General features: G+C 39.9%; 1 protein-coding gene and 1 long non-coding RNA gene across 3 annotated transcripts; one reads left to right on the top strand and one right to left on the bottom strand.

Moving 5' to 3' along the window:
• Positions 1-992: 992 nt before the first annotated feature.
• On the top strand, positions 993-3,124 carry LOC111612351. Its single transcript, XR_002754581.1, has 3 exons — positions 993-1,094; positions 2,828-2,863; positions 3,035-3,124. It is a non-coding gene; the product is annotated as an uncharacterized LOC111612351 (long non-coding RNA).
• On the bottom strand, positions 2,737-14,154 carry LOC102237286 (myosin heavy chain, fast skeletal muscle-like). 2 transcript variants are annotated; one of them, XM_023353522.1, is made up of 41 exons: positions 14,125-14,154; positions 13,905-13,953; positions 12,437-12,644; positions 12,059-12,202; positions 11,817-11,973; positions 11,700-11,727; positions 11,508-11,619; positions 11,333-11,425; positions 11,179-11,242; positions 10,992-11,090; positions 10,767-10,870; positions 10,513-10,651; positions 10,316-10,434; positions 10,042-10,191; positions 9,795-9,965; positions 9,390-9,696; positions 9,223-9,293; positions 9,059-9,146; positions 8,864-8,981; positions 8,478-8,601; positions 8,271-8,407; positions 7,927-8,182; positions 7,593-7,835; positions 7,328-7,504; positions 7,101-7,246; positions 6,932-7,022; positions 6,470-6,859; positions 6,264-6,390; positions 5,855-5,973; positions 5,562-5,758; positions 5,295-5,478; positions 5,052-5,217; positions 4,847-4,971; positions 4,376-4,684; positions 4,087-4,290; positions 3,880-4,005; positions 3,616-3,786; positions 3,417-3,521; positions 3,239-3,334; positions 3,005-3,136; positions 2,837-2,857 (listed from the first exon to the last, which is right to left on the bottom strand). In XM_023353522.1, the coding sequence occupies exons 3-41, from the start codon at positions 12,635-12,637 to the stop codon at positions 2,837-2,839; spliced, it is 5,811 nt and encodes a 1,936-aa protein (XP_023209290.1). In that variant the 5' UTR covers positions 12,638-12,644; positions 13,905-13,953; positions 14,125-14,154. The 2 variants fall into 2 exon arrangements, with proteins under 2 accessions (XP_023209289.1, XP_023209290.1); XM_023353521.1 differs by lacking the exons at positions 13,905-13,953; positions 14,125-14,154 and having other exon boundaries at positions 2,737-2,857; positions 12,437-12,637.

The raw sequence follows: 14,154 nt of genomic DNA, 5'->3' as shown, positions 1-14,154 counted from the left end.
ATTTTTATTTTACCCCATTTTTGTGCAAGAGGTCTTCACAACCTTGAGTTAAGATTTTAATAATAAAGAAAGAGCAAATTATGTGCATGTTAAACTTATACAATTCAGAGTATGTGCCTATTTCCCACTCAGGAAATGTACTTCACGGTGTGTTAGTGGACGAACCTCAGGCAGATTTTACACTCAAGCCTTTAGGCTTATCAACAAGGGCTCTTAATGCAGAGCATCTAGATTGTTTAATGGCTATTTTTGTCCTTGCCTATGGTGAAGGACTTAAAAAATATTCCAGGTCATGGGTTTTGATTACACTAAAGTACCGTTTTCTTGTTTATAATAATGTATCATTGTAATATTTACAGTAAAATAATTATTTTTACTGACTGAGAGTCAAGGCAAAATGCATCTAATAACATTAGCTGTAGGCTGCACTTAAGATAAAATGAATTTGAACTGTGCACAGTATGTACACGCAACAAGTGAGCGCTGAAAACCTTCAACATCCTGGTGCTAAGTTTGTTATTCACTCAATGAAAGAAAAAGATCTTCTTCAAATTTTATCCTATCGGTACATTCTATAGAGCAGCACTTCCTTTATTTTTGACAAAGAGACCATCAGCCTGTGAGGATTAAACTTTGAATTTACAGCAGATGATAAATTAAAATCATCTGCAATCAAAAAGGCAGTTTTTATTCTCAGAATGGGAATATGCTCTCATTGTCTTTATCTTGATCTTGGGTATCAAGATGGATGAAAAACGATAGGCAACCGACCTTTAAAGCTTTGAAATGGATGGGATGTTTGGCTTCAAAGGCTCCATAAACCACCCATCCTGGCAGCTATCTGCTTTCTGTTGTGACATTTGAATGAGTTATACCTTCCATCCATCAGGCATTGTGTTTCCTAACATGGCTTCAGTAGGCATTAGCCAACTTATTTAGCAATGATATCAGAGCATCAGTGTTTGGCAAAGCAAGTTGAATCTTATTGTCATTTTAATACATCAGGCTGACCCCATCTAGCCACACAAACACTACATCCCACATGAGAAAGACAACAGATGGAGAATTCAGGGGAGATGAAGACTTCTTTCCTGGTAAAATGTATATCTCTCTATCACTTTATCTGTCTAATGTCAAATTAAATTTACCTTTAAATATTAGTTTTACATTTAGTCATTATAAAATATGTCTTTAACATCAATTACCTTTTAAAGTATATGTGTGTGAAACTGTAAAAAAGAGTAAATTTATGTACATTAAGTCCTTTAAAATGTGTTTCTTTGTGACAAAGTTTTAAAAACTCAGACTAAAATTAAGAAGGGGCATAGTTGGATAAACAAATAGAGACTTTTTAGTTAATGCAAATGTTGTACATATGTAAATTTGATACAGAGTACATCAAGTCCTCTACATAGAAGAAAAGTGACTGTAGTTTTTAACTGCTATTTGGGAGTCTCTCTATATTTAGAGGAAAATAAGCATACCATGTTTAACTGTGTTTATGAGTGAGAAATGAAAAGATTTGTAATAGGATTCACAAACTGCTGAATTCCTCATGTGTTTTTGGTGAAAAGAAACTTTAATTATAGCACATAACTCAGCAGACAGAGTGTCACAAATGTTGACTTAACGTGTTGGGAGGAGGCAGCTGTCAGGAAAACAGGCTCTAATCTGTATGCCAAACTTAGACTCTAAAAGATTGGAAAAATGTCTGGTCTGATGATTCTCGATTTCAGTTGCGACATTCAGATTGGTGGGGTTCAGAGTTTGGGTCTTGTATCAGTAGGTATGGCTGCTGCTGGTGATATAATGGTTTGGGGAACATTTTCTTGGCACATGTTGAGCCCCTAAGTATCAGATGATCGTTGTTTAAATGCCACACCTATCTGGATATGATTAGTGACCATGTTCACCAATCAGTGTACTGGTCTGTTGTTGGATAACTCAGGCTGTCTTTCTTTGTTGTATAGTGCTTGCAGTTTCAAGCTATCAGATCATCCTTATAGTGCGGTGGAACTAGAGATTCATATCACAAATGTGCAAGTCTGCAGCAACTGAATGATGATGTCATGTCAATCAGGACCAAAATCACTGAGGACTTAAACTACCTGAAGCTATAGTTCAACAAAGAATTAAAGCAGTTTGAAATACTAGCAAAGTGTATTTAACAAACTTGTTAATGGGTGAATGTAATTCATGATTTTTAATATGTCAACTAAATTTAAGATTTAGATTTAAGATTTTTGTTTTTATGAACAAAAACCTAACAAGACGTGGTGGTCCTTGTTTTGGGGGCCTTTTTGCATAGGACTCACAATCACATAAGGGCAGGATGGTGTGTGGATGTGTGTGTGTGTGTGTGTGCGTGTGTGTGTGTGTGTGTTTGTTTATAATAGCTATACAGGACTGAGCAACAACATTTACCAACAAAATGAGGTAGTTTGTGGAAAGTTAAGACCTTTCCCCTGTCTTCTTTTTTTCAGTTCTACTGAACTCTGCTAGTTAGTTTTAGAGGTAAGGTAGGAATTAAGTTTGGGTTAGTTAGGGTTAGGAATAGACTAGTAATGGTTAAGTTTTGGTAAAAAATTTCTGGGTTAGGCACAAATGCAGATGCTAAAATGATTCGAAGTTAATAGAAAGTCCTCTATTTGTATAGGCATGTGTGTGTGCATGTGTGTGTGTGTCAACTGGTGGCATTAACCATTTGTTGTCCAAAGAATATTCAGAGGCAACAAATGTGTTGAATAACTTATTTATTGATGAACACTTAATGAGAGCAAATCAATGAAAAATCATATTTTACGATTCTCATTTGTTCTCCCATCAGGGTTCCAGCTTATTCTTCAGACTCTTTTGCCTAAAGGTACATAAAAAACAATGAATAACACTTAAACTCTGACTGAAAAGTTGCAGCAACCTTTTAAAAGGAAACCTACAGCAATCGCTTCTGTTGACAAAAGTGTTTTTGTACTATGTTAGCTCAATGACAGTAAATTTTACTTACTTTTCCAATCTCCCGACTCTTGGCCCTCAGCTTGTTGACCTGGGACTCTGCGATGTCAGCACGCTCCTGAGCCTCCTCCATCTCATGCTGCACCTTCCTGTATCTGGTGAGGTGAGCGTTGGCCTGCTCCTCCTGGGAACAAATTAAACGAGCAATGTGATGTAAAATAATACTGAAAAATGTATTTTTGAATGGTGCATGCTATAGGATATGTGAACTGAGCCATTGACTTACAGCTTCCTCAGCCTGTCTCTTATATGCTTTCACTTTCAGCTGCAGTTTGTCCACCAGATCTTGTAGTCTTACAATATTCTTCTTGTCCTCCTCCGTCTGCGGGTAGTAAGCGATGAATTTATTGTGTTGCATACATAAGGAAAATCTGTAAAATGATCAAATGTGAAAAGCTTCCAACCTGGTAGGTGAGCTCCTTCACTCTTCTTTCATATTTGCGAACACCTTTGATGGCCTCGGTTCCCCGTCGCTGCTCGCTTTCAACTTCCCCCTCAAGCTCACGCACCTGATATATAAATAAGAATTGGGTTAAAAAACAAAGAGCATAACAAATAGGGATACAGTTACGTTAAAAACAAAACAAGAAAACAAAGGAATACCCTAGCTTCCAGTTTCTGGAGCTGCTTCTTGCCTCCCTTCATGGCCAGATTTTCAGCTTCATCCAGACGGTGCTGCAGGTCCTTCACTGTGACCTCCAGGTTCTTCTTCATCCTCTCCAAATGAGCACTGGTGTCCTGCTCCTTCTTCAGCTCCTCTGCCATCATAGCAGCCTGAAGTTTTCAGGAATTTGTTGCTTTTCAGCTTCCAGAGTTTCCCTTTATAGACAGACACCTCTTGCACAGACAAGAATTAAGATGACTTACATCAGTGATGGCCTTCTTCGCCTTCTCTTCAGCATTTCTTGCCTCCTGAACAGAATCCTCCACCTCACCTTGGATTTGTACAAAGTCAGACTCCAGCTTCTTCTTGGTATTGATGAGGCTGGTATTCTGTAATAAAGAGACATACATGAGAAATAAATATCAAAGACTGATTTACTGAAGTAGTATCTGCACTTTTTAGATAAATACCTGAGAGTGCAGCAGGGTAACACGCTCACTAGCGTCCACCAGCTCCTGTTCAGCCACTTTGCGGCTTCTGTCTGTTTGCTCCAGAGCAGCTCTGAGCTCCTCAATCTCAGCAACCATCAGGGTGTTTCTGCGCTCCACCATCGCAACCTGCTCTTTCATGTCATCCTGGCCTCTGAGGGCTTCGTCAAGATGAAGCTGTGCATCCTGAATTAAAAATGTTAGATATTAAGAAAAGTTTTAAACACTTTTAAAAATGGGTTCTGTATCATAACTTTCTGACTGGCTGTACCTTAAGCTGTCCCTGAACATTTCTCAGCTGCTTCTGGGCTTCTGCCGCCTGCCGGTTGGCATGGCTCAGTTGTATCTCCATCTCATTGAGATCTCCCTCCATCTTCTTCTTGATTCTCAGGGCATCGTTCCTGCTCCTGACCTCAGCATCCAGAGTACTCTGCATGGACTCCATCACCCTCTGGCTGTTCCTCTTGATCTGCTCGATCTCTTCATCCTTTTCTGCAATTTTTCTGTCAACTTCACTCTTGACTTGGGTAAGCTCCAGCTGAACACGGAGAATCTTGGATTCCTCGTGTTCCAGGGTGGCCTGTATATTTGTGAAACAGTCTTTAATGCCAACAGAAAAGTATTCAGATACATATGTTTTAATAGTAAAAAGTATGGTCTTGAGTTGATGATTTTCCTCTACTTAAAAAGACATGAAGTAGACAAAACATAATTAACAATTTAAAGAACAAAATAATTTTACCTCTGCCTCCTCTAAAGCTGTCTGGATTTCAGACTTCTCATTTTCCACAGTCTTTTTTCCTTTTTCCAGCTCATGGATTGTCTTCCCTGTCTCACCAAGTTGTTCAGTCAAGTCTGAGATCTCCTCTGTTAAATCAGAGACAAAACTTAGTGTTTAGCAAGCTAAAGGAAATCTTGTATTGTGGAAACTCAGTCATTTGTCGTACGTTGCAGGTTCTTGTTCTCCCTCTTCAGAGTCTCCAGATGGTCCAGAGCTTCTTCATAGGAGTTTTTCATTTTGAACAGCTCAGTACTCATCGAGCGAGCCTCTTTTTGAGCTCCCTCCAGCTCAGCCTGGCTCTCCTCATATTTCTGCTTCCACTCTGCAAGGACCTGAGGGTATGACAAACAATATTTTTCTCCCTTCTTTGTTGCATCACTTATTCTTGATGAAACAAAAGATTTTGTACCTTGTCAAAGTTCCTCTGCTTCTTGTCAAGATTTGCAGCCAGAGCATTAGCTCTCTCCACGTCGATCATCAGGTCCTCCACCTCACCCTGCAGCCTCTGCTTGGTCTTTTCCAGTGAGGCGCATTTTGCATTCACAGCCTCAATGGACTCTTCTGCATCCTGAAGACGCTGGGCAAGCTTCTTCCTGCAGAGGGTATGTTTGATTTAAAAAACTTTAAATCCTTTGCAATTTCAGATCATCATCATAAGAGTAAAAGTTAGACTTACTTGGCCTCTTCCAGCTCCTCAGTGCGCTGAATGGCATCAGTCTCATACTTGGTTCTCCACTGAGCCACCTCGCTGTTAGCCTTGGACATAGCGCGCTGCAGCTCAGCTTTGGCCTCCTGCTCCTCTTCATACTGCTCTCTGAGCAGATCACAGTCATGACGAGATGACTGAACTGCATGAGCCAGAGCATTCTTGGCCTGTCATCCAAAAAGGAACAGGATTAATAGATAATACTACTCACCTCTTGTCAATTTAAGATATTTTTGTCCAGCTTTTTTCTCAGTAATTGTTACCTTGACTTCCTCCTCTATGTGCCTTTTCAGCTCTTCAATCTGCTGTGTGTACGCTTGTTTGCCTCTGGTCAGCTGGGATACAAGAGCTTCTTTCTCGTCCAGTTGACGAGCAAATTCCCCTGTTCAAGAAAATTAATCAGCACAAGACAGACAATTAGTTAACACATCACACTTGTGTAAAAGTGAAATGTTTAAGTTAGAGAAAGAACAGAGATGTAAGAAGCTATTTAAAAGTAAATGACATCTCTGAAAATGACTGTGGTTCACTCAGGTTGCCAGAGAGTGAGAGTGAGCAAAACTTTCAGGATACGAAAAGATTTTTAAAAATTTATACAAATGAGTTTGTATGACCGAGAGGCATAAACTTGAAGGTTTACAGTCTGGACTTGAACAAAACTAAGGTTCATACCATTTTCAGTTTGGAGTCGAGCTCTTTGTGCACCAATATCATTCAATTGACGAACATTCTCATCATTCTTGGCTTTGAGTTCACCTAGCTGATCTTCCAAGGTCCTGCACATCTTCTCCAGGTTTCCCTAATGAAAGGAAGCTGCTTTGGTTAAACCAAATTGGTTATGATGTGATTGTGTCCATGGACATGTCCAGAATCCTCACCTTTGCTTTTGCAATGGACTCCATGTTGCTGGAGAGGTCATCGATCTCCATCTTGTATTCACTTTTCTCTTTCTCCAGCTTCTGTTTGACTCTCTGGAGGTTATCAATCTGCTCTCCCAGCTCCGCCACGCTGTCGGCCTGCTTCTTACGGAGAGATGCGGCCGTGGCCTCATGCTGCAGGGTGGCCTCTTCAAGGTCACGGCGTAGCTTCTGGAACTCAGCCTCGCGCTTCTTGTTCATCTCAATCTGAGCTGCAGTTGCTCCTCCAGCTTCCTCAAGCCTCTCGCTGATCTCCTCGAGTTCCCTGGAGAGATCGGCCCTCTGCTTCTCCACTTTGGCCCGAGCAGCTCGCTCAGCCTCAATCTCCTCTTCCAGCTCTTCAATACGAGCCTGTAACAAACAAGGTTATGAGAAAAAAAAATTGAAGGATATTCAAATGATCTCTCAAGTATGGAGTCACACCTGCAGCTCCTTTATCTTTTTCTGTAACTGGACTCCAAGTGACTGCTCGTCCTCAATCTTGTTGAGGAGTTGGCTTATCTCAAAGTCCTTCCTGCAGGTGGGGAAGAAATGTTAGATATTGTCTCAGCAGAATGTTTATGAATGTTTTTTTTTTCCTGTAAATTCGTACTTCTTAATCTTCTCCTCAGACTGCTGCTTGTCATTCTCCAGATCCATTATGGACTCCTGGGCCAATTTCAGATCTCCTTCCAGCTTTCTTTTAGCTCGCTCAAGATCCATGCGGAGTTTCTTTTCTTGCTCTAGAGAGCCTTCAAGCTGATGATTGGAAAGGTTTATTTTTCATGACACATATTTTATAGTACTAGGTTAGTAGCCAAAGACACCTTTAACACTTACATCATCCACTTGCTGCTCCAGTTTTGTCTTGGCTTTGGTCAGAGTGTTGACTTTGTCTTCCTCTGCCTGCAGATCATCCAGGGTCTGCTGATGGGCCTCTTGGAGGGCTTTTTTCTCCTTTGTCAGCTTAGCAATGGCCTCATCTTGGGAGGCCATTTCCTCTGTGAGGTTTTTGACCTGTAAAGTGTTCCATAAATCTTAATGACCTCGACTGTTTAAATGTCCATAGGAAAGACTAACACCTTAATAAAGACCACAGTTTAACCTTGTTTTCAGTGGCATGTTTCTCTTTTTCCACTTTAGCCAGAGTCAACTCCAAGTCATCGATGTCCTTCTTCAACTCAGAGCATTCGTCCTCAAGTTTTCTCTTCTTTGCTGTCAGCTCAGCATTGATCTCTTCCTCATCCTCCAGTCTCTCGTTGGTCTCTTTGAGTTTGGCCTCAAGCTGGATTTTTGCTTTGATGAGCCCCTCACACCTTTCCTCTGAATCAGCCAGGTTTTCACCTTCCTAAAAGCCAACAAGAGTCCTTTAGTTAATCAAATCAGTGGATGAATATGTGATAATTATTAGGCAAACCTAGGGAAATAATGACACTTACAGACTGTACTTGTAATAATAAATCATTCTTCTCTTGAAGGAGAGAAACCATCTTCTCCTCCAGTTCTTTCTTCTTAGCCAAAGCCTTTGTCAGATCATCTTTGGTCTTGGCAAAGTCTTCTTTCATTTGGGCCATCTCCTTCTCCGTCTCTGCACTCTTCAGCAGAGGTTTGATCTTGAAGTACAGCTTCATCCATGGCCAAGTCTTGACGTTCATGAATGAACGGATATTGTACTGGATGGTGAAAATGGCGTCTCTGAAGAAATAAAACAGAAATTTAGCTCAAGTCTTGAATGAGCCCATTTAAAAATCTTGAAACTCTCCGCAAAGAAATAGATAATTACCGCCTCTCCATCATCTTGACAAATTCACGCCTCATGAGGAATCCTCTGCAGACAGCCTGAGTCATTGTGACCAGCTCTGCCAGCTTTTCATCTCGCATCTCCTCCAGAACTCCCAGCAGTCCAGCCTTGAAGAACACCTGAACACCAAAAATATTTTTAGGAATTTTAGTTATAAAGTAGTGTCTTTAAAAGTGTTGATAACTTTACCTTAGTGTGCCCAAACTTGTACTGAGAATGGTCAACATCAATAGAGCCCAAAAGTTTCTCAGAGGCCTTCTTGTTGTCAATGAACTGTCCTTCAGGGATGACACTGGCATTCAATACTTTGTATCTAAAACCAAAAATTCCACACATCCAGTCAGTCAATCAACTTCAAAACCTATCATCCACCTAGCCACATATCATCATGTAGCATCTTCACTCTTCGACAACGTTAATATACTTTTTTTGTTGTTCTAAATTCAGTCATGGAAATGACAAAGCATCCGTAGCCACGAGCTTGAAAAAATCTTAAAGGAAAACCTGTTAAAATAATGAGAAATTCCTTTTAAGTTAAACACTTTCAGAATCTGTAAAGGTAACAATTCATCCACCTCTGCTTGAAGTCACCATAGAGGATCCTGCTGGGGAAACCTTTCCTGCAGATCCTGATACCCTCCAGCACACCGTTACACCTTAGCTGGTGGATGACTAAGAAATTCTCCATCAGACCTGTGTCACAAAGATTGAATAAAATCACTTTTCTGAATACAAGTAGAGCTCACAGAATATATTAAACACTGACATACCTGGAGTCTTAGACTCATTGGGAATCAAGCAGCGCACAAAATGTGGATGTGTGCTCCTCAGATTGGTCATCAGCTTGCCCAGATTTTCCTAAAGATAAATAATAGGTTTCAGTTAACTAAATGCAATAAATAAAAATGCAAAAAGAGACAATCCTAAAGCTCACCCTGAACAATGCAGACACCGTCTGGAAGGAACCTCCTTTCTTCTTGCCACCTTTCTTGCCACCACCCTCTCCTTTCAATAAAAAATACAATAGTAGCAAAACTTTTTGTATTTCATCACATCTTGAGAAATGTGACTGCAATGCAAATGAAAACAAAGAATGTATACCTTCTCCTGAGGAATGGGATGCATATAGGAAAGCCAGAAGCTTGGTAGAGGACTTCTGGTAAAGCTGGACCACTGTGTCATTCAGGGGGTCCTTGTTCTTTTCCAGCCAGCCAAGAACATTGTAGTCCACAGTGCCAGCATAGTGCACCAGAGAGAAATGAGCCTCAGCTTTGCCTTTGGCAGGTTTGGGTTTCTGGAAGGGAGCACTTTTTCCCACATGTTGGTCATACAGTTTGCTCTTGAAGGTCATGTCTGTTGCCTTGGGAACAATACACTCTTCTTCAAGGATGGAGAAGATGCCCATTGGCTGTCAAGATAGCAAATAAAATAACTACAGTCAAGAAACGTCAAGGCATCAAAATGATTCTCTGTGTTGGTCAGTATGTGTCTGAGCTTGTTGCTGACCTTCTCAATGAGCTCAATGCACGCAGCCAAGTCCATGCCAAAGTCAATGAACTCCCATTCAATTCCCTCCTTCTTGTACTCTTCTTGCTCCAGGACGAACATGTGATGGTTGAAGAACTGTTGCAGTTTTTCATTGGTGAAGTTGATGCACAGCTGTTCCAAGCTGTTGAACTGTTGGAAGACAGACTCTGTTAGATATTTACTGTGCTGGTTCACTGATTTAAAGGTTAATCCCAATATTACTGACATCAAAGATTTCAAAACCAGCGATGTCCAAGACACCGATAAAGAAGCTCCTTGGCTGCTTGGTGTCCAACATCTCGTTGATTCTGACGACCATCCATAAGAACATCTTCTCATAGACAGACTTGCAGAGAGCACTCACTGCATTGTTGACCTTAATTTAGGCATAAAATGCATCACATTAACTTAGATGTTGACTTGAAATGAACGTATCCAGAATAAAATAAACTTATCAAACTTTGGCAATCATTAATTTGTAGATCATCTGAATTGATCACCTGGGGAACAGTTTGACCTTTGGTCACAAACTCATTCCCGACCTTCACTCGGGGGTAACACAAAGCTTTGAGCAAATCAGCAGAGTTCAGACCCATGAGGTAGGCGATTTTATCGGCCACTGAAAGAAAAAAAACAACTCAGACGTTCTTCGAGACAAAATCTGGAAGACATTGAAACTTCATTGTTTGTTTTATACCCTCAGTGCCATCAGGTTCAGCCTGCTCTTCCCGCTGCTTCTGCTTGAACTTCATGTTTCCATGATGCATCACAGCTCCTGTTAGCTTGTAAATGTTAGCTTTTTCTTCTGCAGTGAAACCCAGGATGTCGATGGCAGTCTGTGTTTAATCCACAAAAAGTCATTTATCAGTTTATAAAGTATTTAAAAATGTTCTAGGAGACTTTTGAATAGTATATGTATTTAAAGATGATTTTATATTGAATAATTCTTACATCAGTAGCAATGAACTCTTCAATGTCATTGATGCTTTTGACAGTGATTTCACCCTGACTGATCATGGGATAGTCGTAGGGATTTGTGGTAATCAGGAGAGCCTCTAAAGAAAGCAAATCTCCGTAAATATCAATAAACTAATTATGAAACTTATTCTATATAAATAGCCTGTGGTAAGACATTGTTAACTTGTGGAGTAACTGCAGTATTCATTTGTTTCTAACCTATTAGCTCGGGTTTGTGGCCTGTTGCGAGCTGATAGAAGATGTGGTAGCTCCTCTCAGCAGACAGCTGGAATGTCACTCGAGATTTCTCCAGCAGATCTGTGTAGATTTACATTATCAATTTAAAAAAAATCTCTTTTTAACTATAAATAAAACTGCGTAAGAAGACTTAAACAGAAAGTTTTACATGTTTCAATATCAGCTGAAGCCAGCTTTCCAGTTGACCCAAAGTGGATTCTGATGAATTTTCCCTGTGTGGAAACAGGAAAGTATTTTATTTAAAATGCTGATATTGATTGCTTTCACCAAAGTAACAAGAGACAGTTTCAAGTTGAACTCACAAAACGGGAAGAGTTGTCATTCCTCACAGTCTTGGCATTTCCATAAGCCTCCAACAGTGGGTTGGCTGCAATGATCTGATCTTCCAGTGAACCCTGGAGGTGACATTCATCTCATTAGTTGAACAGTTCCAGTTTGTGTGTTTGTATCATTTTATTGCTTAGCAATGTCATTGACCTGCATTTTTCCAGGAACTGGCTCAGATTTCTTTCCACCAGCTACTGCAATTGTCGCAAAGTACTGGATGACACGTTTGGTGTTCACAGTCTTTCCTGCACCAGATTCTCCACTGGTTTGAAGATATTAAGTTTAATTTAAAAAATAGTGATGCATTTAATGATGAAATGCCTCAAAATATTTGGCACTTACGTAATCAGGATAGACTGGTTTTCTCTGTCTGTAAGATGAAAAATGATGCACAAATGTCAGATGGATGTTTGAGGTGAAACTGCTGTATTTATGTATTGATTATAGAAAGTGTGTTACCTTGGAGCATGAACTGATAGGCGTTATCAGAGATGGAGAAGATGTGGGGAGGAGCCTCAATTCTCTTCTTCCCTCTGTATCCTGCAACAACCACTGAATCGTACACTGGTAGCCACTTATAGGGGTTCACAGTGACGCAGAACAACCCAGAGTAGGTCTGCAGGGTCACAGAGGATCATTCATGATGCATGTTTTCTTGCAGTCATCATCTGCTTCCACATTATATATTTAGGAAAACTTACGTAGATCATCCATGCTGCATATCGCTCTTTGAGGTTATACAGCACAGTGGGCTCATTGAGGTGGGTCATCATGGCCATGTCCTCAATCTTGTCGAATTTTGGAGGGTTCATGGGGAAGATTTCATCTTCCTTCACGGTGATAGTCTGGTGAAGACAGAAAAGTGTTAGAGGCAGAGGATGAATGGGGTTCTCACAACTTTTTCTGGAGAACGCAAATAAAATGTCAGCTGTTCAATAGAGGACTTATCAAGAGAAACAGAGCAGTATCATCAAAATCATTCAAAATGCTTAAGATTGTTGTCAACCTGACTGCAGATGCACAGTGTAATGAAATATCTGCAACTGTTAGTATTTAGAAATGGAAAGCGTGATACCCACCTTCCCACACAAAGTCTCCACAGTGGCTTTGCCGCCCTCCTTCTTGACGAGTTTCCCCTTTAGGTACATCTCCTTGGGCTCGGTCACATAGTAAGCTGTTTTAGCATCAAAGGGAGCATTCTGGGCTTCAATTCGCTCTTTTTCTGGCTTGCGGAGGAATACGGCCGCAGGGCCAAAACACTCCATCTCCGAATCCCCCATGGTTACACTGTAAAAACACATATTCCCAAAATCATGTTCAAGGAAATACATTTAATACATTTCTGCGTCCCCACCCATGATGACGGTTTACTGGAGAATCAAGATGCAGTCAAATACTCCAATTAATATGTGACAAAAATTCAAGAACAACTGGAGCTTGACCGGTACCACACAGACACTATTACATGAACAAATAAGTAATTCTAAGCTTTTTCAAGCAAAACAGACACATTTTGCTAATAAAAACAAGATTAAATATGGCAGCATTTAATAGCATACATAATTGCAATTGATTTCATTACCCACACTCTGTTAGTGAAATGATGCTTAGATGTAGGATTTCTGTTAGGAGTTACTGTTAGTCAGACTCATTGCACCACTTAAATGAACTATAAATTTCATTCCCTGTGCATATCCATTGTGAACTATGGAAACTAAAGGGATTGATATACATTAGTAGAAAAAACTAATTCACTAAATTATTGAAAAATGTAAGTAGAATTAATATTTTTAAAGTTTCAGTTGTTCAAAAAGCAGAGGACCGATGCTTACTGCATTAACTATACAATATAGAGTTTGAGACAGTTGCATGCATAAGGACACTTGAAGTTTGAGGAAATCAAACCTGCAGATTTCCTTCTTCTAGCGTTTGGACACAATATTGAGTTAATTTCAATGATCCAGTTTGTACTTCTTGGTAAATGTATTAAGGATTTCACATTGGGTTTTAAGGCAAAAGAGAATGACACTTTCTTTATTCCAAGGGTAATAGATGAAATTACACAAGAAACTATTATTTGAAAGTTACAATATACAAATGTTGCTATATTTTAATTGGGAAATTGTCAATATAATTTCAAATGTGGGATAGTAAGAAAGATTTTACTGCTAAACAGCATAGAGGACGAAGTCACTGCCTTTAAATCCGAAAAGGCAGCATTTGATCAAACACAGTGTTTATGCAAACAGTTAAAGATATTAAAAATGTTATTATTAATTAAAAGTCATGTGCATTGTGACCTGCTTTAAGTTTTAATTATATTTCTTGCTGAAAATGAAGGGATGTAGTTGCCATTCACAGAGACAAATACCAAGTTATCCAAAGTCATGCCGCACATCCACTGGATGAGATGAATGTTGTACAAGTTAAATACTTGAAACACCACAAAGATGCAGGTTGAGTTAGTGACCAAAGAATCGCAACAGGAGTAATGTCTAAAAAAAAATTCCCTGACAATGTAGAGCTGTGATACCAGAAATAGTTTACCTTCTCCTCTTGACCCAGAAGAACAGCTGGAGGTGGTCTTTAAGGGATTCTGAAGAAAGAAATATCTCACTCAGCAGACTGTTTACAAACCTTCCTGTTGCAAAGACACTAATCTAGAGTAAATTGCTGGCAAACACCCTGGCAGTAAATGCCCATGCCCTGCATTGTTTTTTAAGCTATTGGCTCTCCTCCTCCTAATAAAAGCCTACAACTCACTCACCTTGTCTGGTTGCCTGACAGTCCTTGGAGG

This window comes from Xiphophorus maculatus, chromosome 20, assembly GCF_002775205.1.
Source record: "Xiphophorus maculatus strain JP 163 A chromosome 20, X_maculatus-5.0-male, whole genome shotgun sequence".
In the NCBI taxonomy this organism is placed as follows: Eukaryota; Metazoa; Chordata; class Actinopteri; order Cyprinodontiformes; family Poeciliidae; genus Xiphophorus; species Xiphophorus maculatus.
Note: the sequence above shows the minus strand (reverse complement) of the source record. Positions and strands in the feature narration are given on the sequence as shown.